Raw genomic sequence first — 16946 nt, 5'->3', positions numbered from 1 at the left:
GGCAGAGGTAGGATGATCGCTGAGTTCCAGGTCAGCCTGGGCCAGGGTGAGACCCTACCTTGAAAAACCAAAAAATGAAAATTAAAATTAAAAAAAAAATAGAGCTGGGTGTGGTTGTGCATGCCTTTAATCCCAGCACTTGGGAGGCAGAAGTAGGAGGATCACTGTGAGTTCGAGGCCACCCTTGAATTCCAGGTCAGCCTGGGCTATGAGACCCTACCTTGAAAAGCAAAAACAAAAACAAGGGCTGGAGAGATGGCTTGGTGGTTAAGGCGCTTGCCTGCGAAGCTAAGGTCCCAGGTCCGATTCTCTAGATTCCACGTAAGCCAGAGGCACAAGATAGCACATGCATCTGGAGTTTGTTTGCAGTGGCTAGAGGCCCTGGCATGCCCATTCTCTCTCTCCCCCCTTTCTCAAACAAAAATAAAATAGTTAAAACTTAAACAAGATAGCTTTTAAAAGCATGCCCTCAGCAACTCACTCGATCCAATCCAGCCCCGTCATCCAGTTTCTACCACCTCCCAATAGTTCCATTACTATGAATCCACCAGTGGATTGGTTAGGTCTAGTGACTAGCCCCTTCATAATCCAAACACTGCCCAAAAGTCCATCAGATGGCAACCACGCTGTTACCAGGGGACATTTTTGGATTTAAGCCATAACACAGGTCAAAGTTCGAGAGGTGTGGATAACTCAAGAAGATACCATTATTATGTTAATTTTGTGAAGAAACTTAGGGATAAAATAGTTAACTTCCTTCCTTCTATATGGCATCATGAAAAGCCATGTGTGATAGCTTGAATGAGTGTTCCCCAATGGATTAACCAGTTTATTAAAGATTATAACAGATTTCCAGCTGCCTGGCTAGCGGAGGTGTCACTGTGGGTGGAACCTAGGTCCAGCCCTAAGATGTTTTGGAGGCAGATCTGGAAATTCCAGCTAAAGATATACAAAGTACTTGAGTTCTGCCTGAGGTTCCTGGAGTGTGCTTGCTCTTGAGTGTTTTTTTTTCCCCTCTCTCTCTGCTTAGACCTGTGAAGAGGTGCCAACTTCTGCTATTATGGAACTTCCTCTGCATCGGTAAGCTTCTAATAAATTCCATTCCTCCTAGAACTGTGCCTGGTTTGGAAGTTCATCCCAGCAAGGCAAAGCTGTCTGCAACACCATGTAAATGGCAGAGCTAAACAAATATTTGTAACTACACTGATTAGGAAAGCCCTGCTTCAAGTCAAGTCATCAAGTCCTTCCCAACTGGTCTGCAGATCCTTAAACATGTTCTGTACAGGAGTTTTTGGTGACCACTGGTTCCGTATTACATGAGCAGTAGGTGGTAAAGCCAGCGTCAGACCGGGTTGCTCTAACTGAAGTAGGAATCTTCACTACTGTTCTGTTCCAGCTTTAGGAGCTTAATAACACAAGTTCAAAGGTCAAGTTAGCCTGGTGGCAAATGACCTTAGACACCATTTAACCCAGGATTTCTCAATCTCTGCACTGTTGACATTCTGGTTTGACTCTTTCTTGCTGGGGTTGTCCTGTGCATGGTAGAAGTATGAACACTATTCCTGGCCTCTACTCACTGGATGCCAGCAGCAGTGCCCAGGCATAACAATACAAAATGTCAAATGATAAGGGGGTGGAAGGGCACAAATCCACCCTTGGTTGAGAATCACTCATCCAAGCCATCTCCTCCTTTCATGGATGTTGCAGTTGGGACCCAAAGAGAGATAGTAACTTGATGATGTAGCATGCAAGGTCAGGACTAGAATCTGTTGGTCATACGTGCGACAATCACTCCCCCCCAACCCCCACCACAGCATACAGGTCACCCAGAGAAAAGCACACGCAGTCATTGCCATTTTCAGTCTGGTAGGAGGGAACATCTACTGCCCAGACCTCTCTAACTGCACGAAGCTGATAAGCTGCAAAGTGCTACTCAGGTAGAGAGCAAGACTGTGATCTGGATCAGCCACATTTTTGCTTCTGGACTTGACGGAATTTAGGTTCATTAATGGGATGGAAAACTGGTCTCTACCTCCATTAACCAATCTGGAAACGGGTCTGTGAACTCACTTGTGCAAACCACGAGGCTCACCAGAAAGCCTGGTGGGGTGGTTCACGCCTCTGACCCCAGCACTAGGGAAGAGTGAGGTAGGAGGATCGCTGTGAGTTCGAGGTCAGCCTGGGTAAAAGTGACACCCGGCTTCGGAAATAAACAGGGATGCGATTATGATGATCAGACTTATAGTTCTCATTAACCAGGTATAGAAAATTCCCTACATTCCAGGACCTCTCAATTCTTTTTTTTTTTTTTTTTAATTTTTTTTAATTTTTTTTATTTTTTTTATTTATTTATTTGAGAGCGACAGGCACAGAGAGAAAGACAGACAGAGGGAGAGAGAGAGAATGGGCGCGCCAGGGCTTCCAGCCTCTGCAAACGAACTCCAGACGCGTGCGCCCCCTTGTGCATCTGGCTAACGTGGGACCTGGGGAACCGAGCCTCGAACCGGGGTCCTTAGGCTTCACAGGCAAGCGCTTAACCGCTAAGCCATCTCTCCAGCCCCTCTCAATTCTTTATCTCCAGGCAAAGAGCGTTCAGAGTCTCTTCCCTGCCCTGCAAAGGCCGGGGCAGCCACATGGATGAGTTTAGTCCCAACTTCGCACCGGTCCTGCGAACGACAGGGCAGCTCACCGGCCGCCGGGCTCCTCCAGCTCCGCGGGTCCCAGCTTACACCGCTGCCCCATTCCCCCACCCAACCCTCGGGCTTTCTACAAGGGCGGCTTGGTGGTCCTCCAGCCGCGCCACGCCGCGCCGCTAAGACCATTCCAGGCCGAAGCGCCGGAGATTCCCGAGCTTTTCCGATCTTCCCCGGGCCTCCCCGCGGGCGCGCGGCGGAGATTGCCGAGGGGCGCTGGCCCCGCCCCCCCCGCGGGCTCGGCCGCCGCCGCCGCCTCGCCTCAGCCTGCGGCGCGCGCGCGGGCGTGAGGGCTCCCCTCTCTCTCTGTCTCCCGCTCGCCGCCCGTCCCTCCTCCATTCTCTTACTCTCCCTCTCTCTCTCTCTCTTTCCCCGCCTTCCCGGTGCTGCCACAGTGGCGGGACGGAGGATCCCGGCCAGTCAGCTCGCTCCAGCCTCGCGCTCCTCCTCTTCCCAAATAAACAGCCTTCCCCACGCCCCGGGATCCCGGACCGCCCCCTTCCTCCCTCCCTCGGCCGGCGTGAGGTGAAGGAGTGTGTGAGAGAGAAAGAGAGAGAGAGAGAGAGAAAGACGGGGAGAGGGAGGGAGGGAGAGCGGAGCGACGCGGGCCTGCGGCGACCCCAGCCGCGAGCGCGAGAGGCGGGGCCGGGCGACGCGCGTGCGTGGCCGAGGCGCGAGCGCGTGCCCGTCAGCGGCCGGCGCCGGAGACCCTCCTTCCCTCCCCCAACCCCCCCAGCGGACCGACGGACCGACCGACCGACCGACCGATCGACTAGGCGACCCGAAAATCGGAGCGCGAGGAAGCGAGGCTCCTGGCCGGCGCGCACGCGCACGCACGCACGCGGGGGGGCGGGGCAGGCGCGCGCCCGCCAGTCGCGACAGTCGGCGCCGAGGCCCAGGGAGGAGGGAGAGGAGGAGGGAGGAGGCGGAGGCGGAGGAGGAGGAGGAGGAGGAGGAGGTGGCCTGTCGCGGGTCGCCCGGCTCCCGGAGGCGAGGGGGCCACGGGCGGATGGCGGAAGGTGTCCAGGCACAGCAGACGTCTCAGGTCGGCTCCGGTGCCGCTGCCCGGGGCATGAAGCGAGAGTCGGAGCTGGAGCTGCCGGTACCCGGAGCGGGAGGAGACGGAGCCGAGCCCGGCCTGAGCAAGCGGCCGCGCACCGAGGAGGCGGCGGCCGACGGCGGCGGCGGGATGCAGGTGAGCGCGTGGGGACGGGCGCCCCGTTTATCGTGGGGTGCGGGCGGGGCTGCCCCGGGGGTTCCGGGCGTGGAGAGATCGGGCCTGGAGGGGGGGGGTCCCGCGAGGGAGGAGGTGAGGGTGGGACGGGACGGGGCTGGTCGGGGCCTGGCTGGAAGGTGGCAGAGCTCGGGACCCGGGCGAGGGATGCAGGCTCCTGGTGTGCTCCAGAGAGTCCTGGCTCCTTAGGAGACCCAGACACAGCTAGTGAATAGGCTTTTTCTCTTTTGGGGTGCTCTAGGTTGCACTCCATTTCTTCAAACCCTACTTCTGAGTTCCCACAGAAATCGGTAGATCCCGGCTCTGTTTCTCCAGAAGAGAGCTGTTGGGCTGTGTAGAGCACGAGGGGACCCAGTGGAGGGAAGCTCCCAAGAAAAAGGAGTACCTTTTGGCCAACCTTCTGCACACCCCCGGGGATGGGGAAGGGTAGAGTAAAGCGAAAAACTCCTGGAGAGAGCCCAAAGGGGATGTGGCTTAGGTTGTGGGTTAAATCAGTTACCCAGGGACTGGGAAGAGTGCACAGAGTGTGGGGACCTCGCTCTCATTGATTTTGTGGAACATGCTCATATGAGTCTGAAGAGAGACACCGGACATGTCTCTCCTGTATTTTGCCAGTTGCATCCTGTATCACTGGTACACGAAATAGCTCTTTAATGTCCTGGGGTACAAATGAAAATTTATAGGGCTATTAGAAGACTGGGTTCTGAATTGTGGCCTCGCGGGTGTGCGCTGGCTGAGTAGGGTAGGGAATGGGAAAAGTATTGACGATGTCAGTTACTACCTAGTTTGAGGAAGGGCTCGAATCTTTAGATTTTAGACTTTGGTCTCTGTAGAAAATACTTGGTATGAAATGATGGGGCTAATCTAGAAGCAATTGGGTGCTGTTTAATTCTTCTAGAACCATAGAATGTTAAGAGATGAAGGGACCAGAGGCATCATCTTTCCCAGGGGTTCTTATCCTGTTAGACTTGGAAGATTCTTATGCGGAATGGTTTATGTACACTAGTCAGTAATTTTCATCATTTTTTTTTTTTTTTTGGTGTCAAGGGATTTAGGTTCTAGCATGTTCTCACCATCCCATTTTTATAGATGGGGAAATCAAAAGTCCAGAGAAGAGTAGGGACTTGCTGAAGCCACCCAGTTAGTTGACTGTGAAACTAGGACTAGGAGCTTGGTCTCATTCCTATTCCTGTGCTTTCTCCATTACACCACTCTTGGAAATCTCTGCAGTGCTAAAAGACTTCCTGTGCTCTGCTGCCTGCTTTTCAAGGCTCTGCTGGACTTCCTGTGTTAGCGAGGGAGCCGTACTTCAGCCTGCCGTGGTTGTTGCGTGGCGGTTCGTCTCCTTTGCAGAGTCCACTCTGTTACTTCTGTTGGTGTGGGGAGCTCACTCTGTGTTTGTTTTTGAATCCTTTTGTTGCTTGCTTTTTATTTCCAGTGGAAGAACTCTGTCAAGCAGAGGAGTTGTGAGAAAAGAAAGCCTTAAAAAAGGCCATAGAACTTAGCACTGAAAGTGCTTGCCTGCAAAGCCTGAGGACCTAGGTTCGATTCCCCACGACCCATGTAAGCCAGATGCACAAGGCGGCACATGTATCTGGAGTTCATTTGCAGTGGTCTGAGGCTCTGGAGTGCCCATTCTCTCTCCATTTGCCTCTTTCTCTCTCAAATAGATAAAAAATAGGTAAAAAAAAAAAAATAGGTAAAGAAAAGACCTGGGCTAGAGAAGATGGCTTAGTGGTTAAGGTGTTTGCCTGCAAAGCCAAAGGACCCAGGTTTGATTCCCCAAGGCCCATGTAAGCCAGATACATAAGGAGGTGCATGCATCTGGAGTTCATTTGCAGTGGCTGGAGGCCCTGGCATGCCCTCTCTCTCAAATAAATAAAATATTAAAAGAAAAGACTTTTTTGTTTTTAAAAAAAAGCATAGAAAAAACAGAGGGATAGTGAGAGGCTTCAGTTGAGGTAGTCGGCCCTGGATGGTGAGGATGGAAGACAGGATAGAGGTGCCTGGTGTGTACATGCATCCATGTGTTTACACATGTATTTGTTTATTTATTCCTCTTAGGTAATAGTGCAATTCCCTTTCCTTTTCCTCCTTTCTGCCTGGGGCTGGGTATTTGCTGCTGCCTTCAGGCTGGCCAAGGTTTGTGAACTTGGAAATAGAGCAGTGCATAGGGACTTTGGGGCTGTGCAGAGGAAGGAGTAGATTAGGTCCTTTGGGTGCAATTTGATGACTTAGAACTATCCCAAAGAGATACATTTTTTTACACTGTGTATATTTATGGATGTTCTTTCCTTACCATTTTGTACATTCTCATTATTGTAGTTTTTAGTTTTTTTTTTTTTTTGAGGTAGGGTTTCACTGTAGCCCAGGCTGACCTGGAATTCACTATGTAGTCTCAGGGTGGCCTTGAACTCATGGCAGTCTTCCTACCACTGCCTCCCGAGTGCTGGGATTAAAGACGTGCGCCACTACGCCCGGCTTGTTTTTGTTTTTTTGAGCCAGGGTTTCATGTAGTACAGGTTGTCCCCTGACGTTATATGTAGCTGAGGAGGACCTTGAACTCCTTCCTGGTCTTCTTGCATCTACCTCCCAAGTGCTGGGATTGCAGGCATGCACCACCATGCCCTGCTCATTATTTTAATTACACTATGTCACATAGGCATTAAAATTGCCATTGACTTAGCTCTCTCCCCTCAACTAACTGTATTATCCCAGGAAAGACCTTGTTTTGAGGCTTTGCTTTCTTAGAAAATTTTCTGTTTGTACAAAATGATTTCTAAATTACCTCCTAAAAAAAATATAAGCCACCTTTCCTGGCCTAAACATGCATAAGATGTAGGTGGAGAGACATATGGGTGAAAAGTTTAAAAAGAGACAAAATGAAACAACCTGTGTGCATGGATTTCATACTCATCTGACTATTGGTTACTGAGTGGCTGTTACATGCTAGGCACTGTCTTAGCTCAAGTAGTAGTGAGTCAAACAGGGTCCTATTTTGTTGGAGTTAACATCCTAATGGGAAGATATGTCTAATAAAGACATGAACAATATCTGTTAGATGATAAGGTCTATGAAGAAAAATTGAGCACAGAAAAGGATAGTGAATCATGAAGGTGGTCAAGAAAGGCCTGTCTGCAGGTGACTTTAGGATGAAGTGAGATGGTGGACCATTCAGTGGGTTCAGGGAAGAGGAACCCAGAGGAAGCAGAGGGAGAGAAACATGCTTGGTGTATTAACAGAAGACCTATGCAGCTGGACCAGAATGAGTAGGGAACCACTCTCAAGACATGATGTTAGTAGTTAGACAGGCCTGCAGGCCCTATGTAGATATATTCATATAGTAAAGCATGTGCTTTTACTTACATCTGAACACAAATGGAGTTTTTCTAACAGCCCAAACTCTGGTTTTGAAGCCTTCCCTGATAGCATAATATATACTCATTAGATCCTGCTCTTCATATTTTATCTGTCTCATGTTTTTCAAAAAAATTTCTTTTGATGTAGAGTCTCGCTTTAGCTCAGGCTGACCTAGAGTCACTATATCATATCAGGGTGGCCTCAAACTCACGGTGATCCTCCTACCTCTGCTGGGATTAAAGGCGTGTGCCACCACGCCCAGCCTGTCTCATATTTTATTATTATTATTTCCCTAGTAAGACTGTAAGCTTCCAAAAGACAGGCGTTTTATTTCCTTTGTGTTTATATTTCATAATGCCTGGTCTGTGGTCAGCGCTCAATGCCTATTAAGTTGAAATATACCTTTTACAAATAGTCTAGCAATCCGTATCAGAAAATTACTAGATTCTGAGGTGAAGTCGCCATCAGAAAACACCCCCAGTATCTTTGAGTGTAAAGAATTCACCCCCTCCCTTTTTTTTTTTTTGGTTTATTGAGGTAGGGTCTCACTCTAGCCCAAGCTGACCTGTAATTCACTATGGAGTCTCAGGGTGGCCTCAAACTCATGGTAATCCTCCTACCTCTGCCTCCCGAGTGCTGGGATTAAAGGCGTGCGCCACCACGCCCGGCAAGAATTCACCCCTTTTTATAAACTAAAGTCATTTACCTGGGTTAGTTTCCCAAGACGACATGCTCAATGGAGCCGCAGACTCCAAAGCTGAGTCAAGCTTTTGAATTAGCTCCTTCCTCCCCAAAGCAGAACATAGGGCCTCTGGAGAGTTCAGTGGCTTGTGTTAATAAGCTTTAGGCTGAGAAGGAGCCTGGAAGACAGAAGGAAGGCTTGCTGCTTTCAAGGACAGCACACATGAAAGCCTCATATGGATGAGAGAGAAATCAGCTTAGCCCTTGAAATAGTAGAGAGCTAGAGAAATCTGGACTGGAGCTGGAGAGAAGACATGGTTCAACTTGAAAATTGAACTATAGTTTGAGGAATGTAGCTGTTAAAGAGGGAGACTGGTTATAGTTACTTGAACTTGGTGGAAAGGCTCATGTCACTTTAAGCAAGTCTGATATGTATAAAATTTAGGTTCTATCAAATACACCAAGGAATGAATTCTTTTGGTCAGGTTTTCTATTGAATGCAAGCAATTTGATTATCAAAAATTGTATTTTTTATGCAACTCTGTAGGAACTTGACTTCTGTATAAGGTAAGGTACATCTTAACCTTAAGGTAAGGCACATCTTAGTTATTATTTCTGACTTACAGTGGGCTGAGGAGATAGCACAGTGGTTAAAGGTGCTTACATGCAAGCCTGATGGCTTGGGTTTGATTCCCCAGTACCCATGTAAAGCCAGATGCACAAAGTTGCACTGGTATCCGGAGTTCATTTGCATTGTTAAGAGGTCCTGGTTCTCGTTTTCTTTCTCTTTCCTTACAAATAATAATTTTTAAAAACTTTGAGCAGAATTAAAAATATTTCAGTTATTCATTGGAGAGAGAGAAAGGGAAGGAGGAAGGGAGAGAGGGAAGGCAGAAAGAGAATGGGTGTACCTGGGCCTCCAGCCACTGCTTAGGGACTCCAGACACATGCACTACCTTGTGCATCTGGCTTATGTGGGTCCAGGGGTATTGAACACCTTGGTCCTTAGGCTTTGTAGGCAAGTGTCTTAACCGTTAAGCCATCTCACCAGCCCTCAGCAGAATTTTTTGTGGCAGTGAAAACTTGGCATGTGATGATTATGTGACCAAGTCAACTGTATTGACCATAGAGTCCTCAGTTGGGTATAGCTAAATGAGTTCAGCAGCACCTTTTTTTGTTGTGGTACTGGAGATTGAACATAGGGTTTCACACATGTTTTTGATAAATGCTCTGCTATTGAGTATATCCCCAGCCCAGATGGTTTTTGTGGTACTGCAGATCAGGCCCAGGGATTTGAGCATGCTAGGCAAGCCCTCTACCACTGAGCTATATCTTGTCTTCTTTTCACTTTTTATTTTGAGACAAGATCACATTAATTCTTCTGGGAATCCAGTCTGTAGCCCAGGCACAACAGGGCTCCTGCCTCAGCCTCCTGACTAGGTGCGATTTCAGCCTGAGCCATCAGGACTGGCTCAGCACTTGTTCGCAGGAATTCTAGTAGGGAGACTTCCTGGTCTTGGGGAAGGCTTCCAGTGGCCCAGAGTTGACTTGTGCATGCTGCATCTATTCAAGTTGTTTGTCTTACCATGTGCTCATTCCTGGGTGTATTCCTTCTAGATAGATGTCCCTGTGGACCCTCCTTTGGGTTTTGACTATGAAGCTGGGCATGTTGCTACTCTGCGTAAAGCTATACAAATAATATGCTTCCCTTATCAGTAATTTTCTGGGCAATTTCTCACTAAAAGGACTGAAATTTCATTTCTACCTGCCTTAGGCTGTCACAACAATATACTATTGACTGGCTGGTTTAAAGAACAGACATTTATAGTTTATAGTTCTAGAGGCTGGGAAGGCCCAATGTCAAGGTGCCAGCCAGTTTCAGGTCTGGTAAAGGATCTTGGCTGTGTGTTGAGATGGGTTTTTCTCAGTGCACCCATGGGCAGAGAAAGCAAGTGGGGCTTGGTAAGACACTTATCTCATCTCCACAACTCCACCCTCATGACCTCATCGACTCCTGAGACATCCAGAGGCCCCCTCCAGATGCTGTCATGTTGTGGTTTAGGGCTTGAACATGAATTGTGGTAGGATGCACACAGTGAGCTCATACTACCACTACTACCGGGGTGCTTAACATTGCAGATGGAGAAACAGAGGCATAGTCAGGTAAAAATCACTTTTTTTTTTTCATACTGCACACAGAAGAGAAATGTAAAACTGAAGATGTGCTTGAGAAGGAGTGGACTCTTCAGGGTGATCCAAGTGATTAGGCTGAGTAGAATTTGTCTCAACTGTCTTTTCCATCTTCTAGTCACCTTGTCAGTTTTACCCCTCTGTCACACTGACATGTGAACATCACAGAGGCTAACTAGAAATTTAACTTTCATTTTGTTACAAAGCATACTGGTGCAGACGGGCCACAATATTACAGGACTGTGGAGAAAGAAATTCAGTGTACATCTTAGTATAAACAAGAAAGTTACTAGTGAATCCCTAGTTTACATCTGCCAGGCCTTCATTTGGATGTTAGGTCTTAATTGAAGAAATAATGCAGTTTAGTGAGTGGATTTGTTTGAAGTTTTGTTACACACTGTAAGCACAGCATTGTACACATCTTTATTCTGGGGCACATGTGAACTTCTTTAGAGTCAGGAGGAAAAGAACCACAGAGATGGTGGAAAGGAGGTGGCTGTAATTGGAGCGTGAGCAGACAGATGGGGAGAGGCATGGCAAACGCATGTGGTGTTTTAGGTGGCCCCTAGGAGTATTGGGTTTCTTATTCTTCTCTCCTACAGCCCCAATAAGAACAGGCAGCTTACATGGCTAAGGTTTCATTATCTAATCCATCACAGATCAGCTTGAATAATCCCATTGGCTGGTGCTGATCTAGTTAGGAGGGTAGTGCAAAGCTGCTTGAGCTAGGATTGGGACAAATCGGATCAAAACTGCCATGTGAATCCCAGACATATTTGTGTAATTTGAATTGGCAAGTAGTTTGGGAAATCATCCAAGAGAACGAGGGAGCAACTGGCTATGAATCTCCCCCCCCCCCCCCCGCCCCAGGGTCCTTTGGGGACCCTGAGGGGAATATGTATGGAATATGTTTCTTTGGAGTATGGCCAAGTTGCTTTGATCATTTATGCCTCAACTTTTTTTTTTATGTTTGTATGTGTGTGTTGTACATTCATAGTGTGTGTGTGAGTATGTGAGGTTGATGTTGGGTGTCTTAGTTGCTTTCCCCCTTTTTTCTGAGACAGGCTCTCTCATTGAATCCAGACCTCACTGATTTGGCTGGTCTAGCCAGCCAGTAAGCCCCTGGGGATCCTTTGTTTCTATATCCCCAGTGTTACCACACCTGGCTTTTATGAGGTGCTGGGGATCCAAACTCAGGTCTGGGCAAAAGTTGTTCTCTGACCTCTACAGGAGCATGATGGCATGCACACACCTACACTCATGCTGGGCAAGCACTTTACCTGCTGAGTGAGCCATCTCCCCTGCCTGTGAGCCTTGAATAGTTCTGAGCATCAGTGTTCAGGAGTGGCCCTTTTTAGTAGTAGTTGGAAATTCCCATTGTTGCTGCTTAGTTTATTTACTTGTGACTTACCTCACATGTGTGAGTGCAGGCATGCTCAAGCCATGCGGCAGTCAGATGTTGGGTTCGTTTTTTTTTTTTTTTTTAAATTTTGGTTTTTCGAGGTAGGGTTTCACTCTAACTCAGGCTGACCTGGAATTCACCATGTAATCTCAGGGTGGCCTTGCACTCGTGGCGATCCACCTACCAGCTTGATGTTTGTTTGGTTCTTTCTTTTTTTTTATTTTTTATTTTTTGGTTTTTCGAGGTAGGGGCTCACTCTGGTCCAGGCTGACCTGGAATTAACTGTCATCTCAGAGTGGCCTTGAACTCATGGCAGTCCTCCTACCTCTGCCTCCAGAATGCTGGGATTAAAGGCGTGCGCCACCACGCCCGGCTGATGTTGGTTTCTTACCTTTCATTTTGTTTGAGGCAGGGTCACTCATTGTTCACTGCTGCATTTGCCAGCCTGGCTGGCTCTTGTTTCTGCTTCCCTTTTCACTGTGTGAGTGACGGGATTCCACTGCCGCGCCTGGTCCTGGGGATCCAGACTCTGAGGTCATGGAGCTCTCTCTAGCTCGTGACTGACCTTTCTTAATATGAGACTGTAACACAGGATATCACTTCATTTTTTTTTTATCACTTCATTTTTAAAGGGAGCTATTGTGATTATTACCAACCTTAACGTGTAAGCATATTGTTACCCATATATACTTCACCTATGGTATAGTAAAGCAATACCACCAAGAGTTTCTGTGTTTGGATTTGAGCCCTGGTCTCTTTGTTTCCCAACCTTGACAGCATACCTAGTTCTTGCTAGATATCTATGAACTGGGAGGAGTAATACTTTACTCCTGTGAGCTACGCTAGTGACTAACAGATTATTTAAGGTGCCTATCATGAACTCAGTGCTAAGTGCTTATTCCTGACTTTCGTTATATCCTGTTGTATGGCACTCAATAAGTTCCTGCTTACTGTTTGATCAGCATGAAGTAGTTAATGTGTTTCCCATTGATTAAGTGCCAGAGTTGGGGACTATTACAGATGAGTAGTGTGTTAAACTGCAAAACCTCATTTGCTCGCTGTCCAGGGGCAGGAGGAGAATGAGCCTGCTCATTGAGGTCTCTTGTTAGGGGGAGGGGTCCTTATTCTTTGTTAAGGAGTGACAGCTACTGAAGTGTCATGGTTTTTGCCTTGGGGATGCAGATAGATTTTTCACAGAACAGCTGTACTGGGACAGTGGGGGATATGTTGACTTCCTAGAGCACATGGGGTGGGGGAATGCTTCAGCTTTTCCTGTGGGGTGTGTGTGCGCTTCTGTGTTCATGTGCATGAGTGTAGGTGTGTGCATGCCATCGTGCTCCTGTAGAGGTCAGAGAACAACTTTGGCCTTTGGTTCTTGCCTTCTACCTTGTTGAGGCAGGGTCTCTTGTTCACCTCTGCATTTTGCAGGCTCATTGGCGGGTGAGCTTCCCTAGGATTCTCTACCTCCCACCTTCCCTATCACCATAGGCATGCTGGGATTACACATGCTCACATTGCTGTGTCTGGTTCTGAGGACCTGAACTTACTTAATTCAGATATGCTTGCATGGTGTGGTGAGGACATCCACTGAGCCATTTTCTCAGTCTGCATTTCAATTTTTTTTTTCTTTTGGTTTTTCAAGGAAGGGTTTTGGTCTTGCCCAGGCTGACCTGCAATTCACTATGTAGTCTCAGGCTGGCCTCGAAATCACAGATACTCATACCTCGGCCTCCCAAGTGCTGGGATTAAAGGCTTGTGCCACCATGTCTGGCCACTGCCTTTCAAATTTTTAAGGTTTGTATTAAATAGATGGGTATTTTTAATTTACTTATTATTATTATTTTTTTTTTGAGAGAGAGAGGGAGAGAGAGAGAAAAAAAAAGAATGGGCACACCAGGGCCTCCAACCACTGCCAATGAATTCCAGATGCATGCACCACCTTGTGCATCTCGTTTTCATGGGTACTGGGGAATTGAACCTAGGTTCTTAGGCTTTGCAAGCAAGTGCCTTTATTGCTAACCCATCTCTCTAGTCCCATAGTTGGCATTTTTTGTTACTACTTTGATTTGTGGACATTGAGCAGGTATATTCAGTGCCTTCAGACCACCCTCCAGACTATAATGGAAATTGATTGTTTTAAAAGTGAAGCTGCTACTCTGCTTAAAATGTTTTGAAAACTTGAGCTGGAGAGGTGGCTTAGCGGTTTAGGATGCTTGCCTGCAAAGCCAAAGGACCCAGGTTTGACTCTCCAGGACCCACGTAAGCCAAAAATGCACAAGAGGGTGCATGCATCTGAAGTTCATTTACAGTGGCTGGAGGCCCTGGTGCACCCATTCTCCCTCTCTCTTTACCTGCCTGTTTCTGAATCAATCTCTCTCAAATAAATAAATAAAAATGTTTTGAAAACTTGTATTGGATGCAGTCCATTTTCTTGTTTGGCCTACAAGGTTCTTCTACCTTGACATCAGTTCACCTTTCTAGTCCTGTGTCTCTATATTCACTCCGGTGCTCATGTCCAGGAACCTGTCATGTCTGAGCACACTGCCACACTCTTTATTTGTGTTCCTTCTACCCCAAATTCCTGCCTCTTCTCTTTGCTTCCTTTACCCCTCACTTGTAGGGCTCAGTCTTCTAGACTTGCTTGGAGCATTGATTCTTCCTGGATGCTGTTCCTCATTGCTCCCGTTCATTCCACTACTGCTGTTTTCTAAATCCTCATGTCCATTGCTCTGTCACAGCATTTTAAAAAAATTAACATTTAGGTCAAATGTCTGCATCTCCCTCCCTGCCTATACTGCAGCATCCTCCTGACCCCTGGGAATCCATGCGGATTAGCACTGTGCCTCAAGCAGCCAGGGGACCCTCCTTGTTGAGCTGCATTTTGTCTCCTGCCTTTTAGTTGGGCCTGCAGATGGCTTTAATTGTTTCTCCAGATTTTCCCTGGGGGCTCTGGCCCTTGGTCTGCTCTGCAGCTCATGTGAAGTCTGGGTGTTACCTGATCCCTCCACTGGTGTCAGGGTTAAAGGTGAGAGAAGGCTTTCTGGGCGTAGGAGCTGGGGTGAAATTTAACTGCTGAATGTGTTGGGTGGGCATGGCAACCTGATACTTAGTTTCCTGTGCTCGGATATTAATTGAGTGCACGTGTGTATGTGTGAAAGCTCCTTTGTGATAGTGTGGTTAAGGAAACGAGGAACCACACAAGGTAGAGGGGCAATTAGAGCTAACGTGTTCCGGTTCAGTGCGCAGTCTGTTGATGTATCTTTCTGCAGTGCCGCCGGTGATCCTGGAGAACTGGTTGCAGTTCTTACATAGCACACCATTGGGATTAGAGTTACTTGACCAGCTATGGCCCTTAACCTTTCATGTTTCAACCAGTGCATTTTTTTAAATATTACTATGAATTCAAGAAAAAGAGTAAGCTGAGGAACTTTATATAATATGTATTTGCAAAATACTCACTTGGTATGTTTGAAAATAAGGACATTTGACACAGTTTTAAAAATATTTTTATTTATTTATGAGAGAGGGGGAGAGAGAGGCAGATAGAGGAAGAGAATGGGTGTGCCAGGGCATCTAACCACTGTAAATGAACTCCAGACACATGTGCCGCCTTGTGCATCTGGCTCTACATGGGCACTGGGGATTGAATCCAGGTACTCTGGCTTTACAGACGAGTGTCTTAACCGCTGAGTTATCTCTTCAGCCCCACACAGTTCTGAGCTTTCGAGATAGACTCACTAAAGTGTTTTAGCTTTCCCTTGTCAGTGTAGTGGGGCCTTCCTAAGGGTGAGTGAGAGGTCTGTAGTTCTGGCTTTTAAGATTCTGAATGAATGAAGCAAGTTCTAAGAAGAAAGAGTAGCCAATAATACTGCTTCATTCTGATTTGTCCTGCACTATGTGGCACCTAGAAATTTCACCTGAGTATTCACTGTAAATATTTCTCATAAAGTAAGTGATGTTCCTGGATTGTCAAATGGTAATGGTTGAACAGCTGTTTAAAACTATTTTCCTAAGGGAAGAAACTGAGCCTTTGAGATTTAGACTTCCACATGAGTGTTAAACCATAATACTTTTTTTTTTTTCTTTTGATGGGGGCTACCTGAGTCCCCGGATAACACTCATTGAGGCCAGTTCCTTGGTTTCTCCTATGTGGAGGAAAAGCCGTTTTGCATTGGTATTGGATATTTTATTCCAGGCATGTGGCTTTTGAGGAGGCATACAGTTGAATTTTCTTTCTGGCTGCATTGATTTTTTTCTGGTCCTAATTTGAAGTAGCACAAGCAAAGCATGATTCATTGTGAGGGATGGGCTAGAGGCTATTGGACTCTCTTCTTGCTCTGGGGGCTTGGAATAGGGGACAGAAATGATACTGGCAGAGCTAGAGGAACTACAGACAAGGGCTGGTGGGGTCTCAGTGTAGCCTCCAGCTACAGCCTGCTTACATTGGAACACTTAGGGACAAGAGGCTCATGGTAAGTTTTTCTTTAAAATTTTTTTTGTTATTTTTATTTATTTATTTGAGAATGACAGACAGGGAAAGAGGGAGAGGGAGAGAGAGAAAGAGAGAGAGAGAGAAAGAGAGAATGTAGGCACGCCAGGGCTTCCAGCCACTGCAAACGAACTCCAGACGCGTGCACCCCCTTGTGCATCTGGCTAACGTGGGTCCTGGGGAGTCAGCTTTGAACCGGGGTCCTTAGCCTTCACAGGCAAGCACTTAACCACTAAGCCATCTGTCCAGCCCCATGGGAAGTTTTTCTAACTGCTGTATTTTGAGCAGCCTTTTCCTCTGCAGATTGGCAGCTGGTTGGAGGAGGGGGCATTACTTGCTGACAGCTAGCATGTTTTCCAAAGCAGACTTATATGGATCTCATTTAGGAATTAACTTCTGAGGATGAGGCCGAGAAGAAAGGATTTAGCATCTCCCTGGAAGTTGGTGGGGCTTCTTGGTGCGCCTGCTTTATTGCTCTCGGACCCTGGGCAGGCAGGACAGCAGCTGCACGACTGGCTCCTGCTGCTCGGGGTTTCGCCTCACAGGTGTTTCGCTATTGGAGATTTTTTTAAAAAAAATTTTTGGTTATTTATTTTTATTTATTTGAGAGCGACAGACAGAGAGAGAAAGAGGAAGATAGAGAGAGAGAGAGAATGGGCGCGCCAGGGCCCCCAGCCACTGCAAACGAACTCCAGACGTGTGCCCCCCCTTGTGCATCTGGCTAACGTGGTCCTGGGGAATCGAGCCTCGAACCGGGGTCCATAGGTTTCACAGGCAAGTGCTTAACCACTAAGCCATTTCTCCAGCCCCTATTGGAGATCTTTACCGTCAAGTTTAACAGCCTTAAGGTTCTTCCTTTCTTTTTTAAACACTGGTTTTTATTTTTTATTCTTTTTT

The 16946-nt window shown here is 47.2% G+C and overlaps 1 protein-coding gene across 21 annotated transcripts in view; it reads left to right on the top strand.

The window, feature by feature from the left end:
- The first annotated feature begins 3664 nt into the window (after window positions 1-3664).
- The window catches only part of Rbfox2 (RNA binding fox-1 homolog 2), a 277312-nt gene continuing 264030 nt past the window's right edge, over window positions 3665-16946 (top strand). For 20 of the 21 annotated variants that reach the window (XM_045153026.1, XM_045153008.1, XM_045153017.1 and 17 more), the window contains exon 1: window positions 3665-3888. In XM_045153026.1, the coding sequence (XP_045008961.1) occupies window positions 3703-3888 (186 nt within the window). In that variant the 5' untranslated portion in view covers window positions 3665-3702. Of the gene's footprint in view, window positions 3889-15949; window positions 16033-16946 lie in introns of those variants that run through there. The other variant, XM_045153019.1, reaches the window with a different exon arrangement.

Source organism: Jaculus jaculus, chromosome 6 (assembly GCF_020740685.1).
Source record: "Jaculus jaculus isolate mJacJac1 chromosome 6, mJacJac1.mat.Y.cur, whole genome shotgun sequence".
Taxonomy (NCBI): domain Eukaryota; kingdom Metazoa; phylum Chordata; class Mammalia; order Rodentia; family Dipodidae; genus Jaculus; species Jaculus jaculus.
This window is presented reverse-complemented; position numbering and strand designations above follow the sequence as displayed.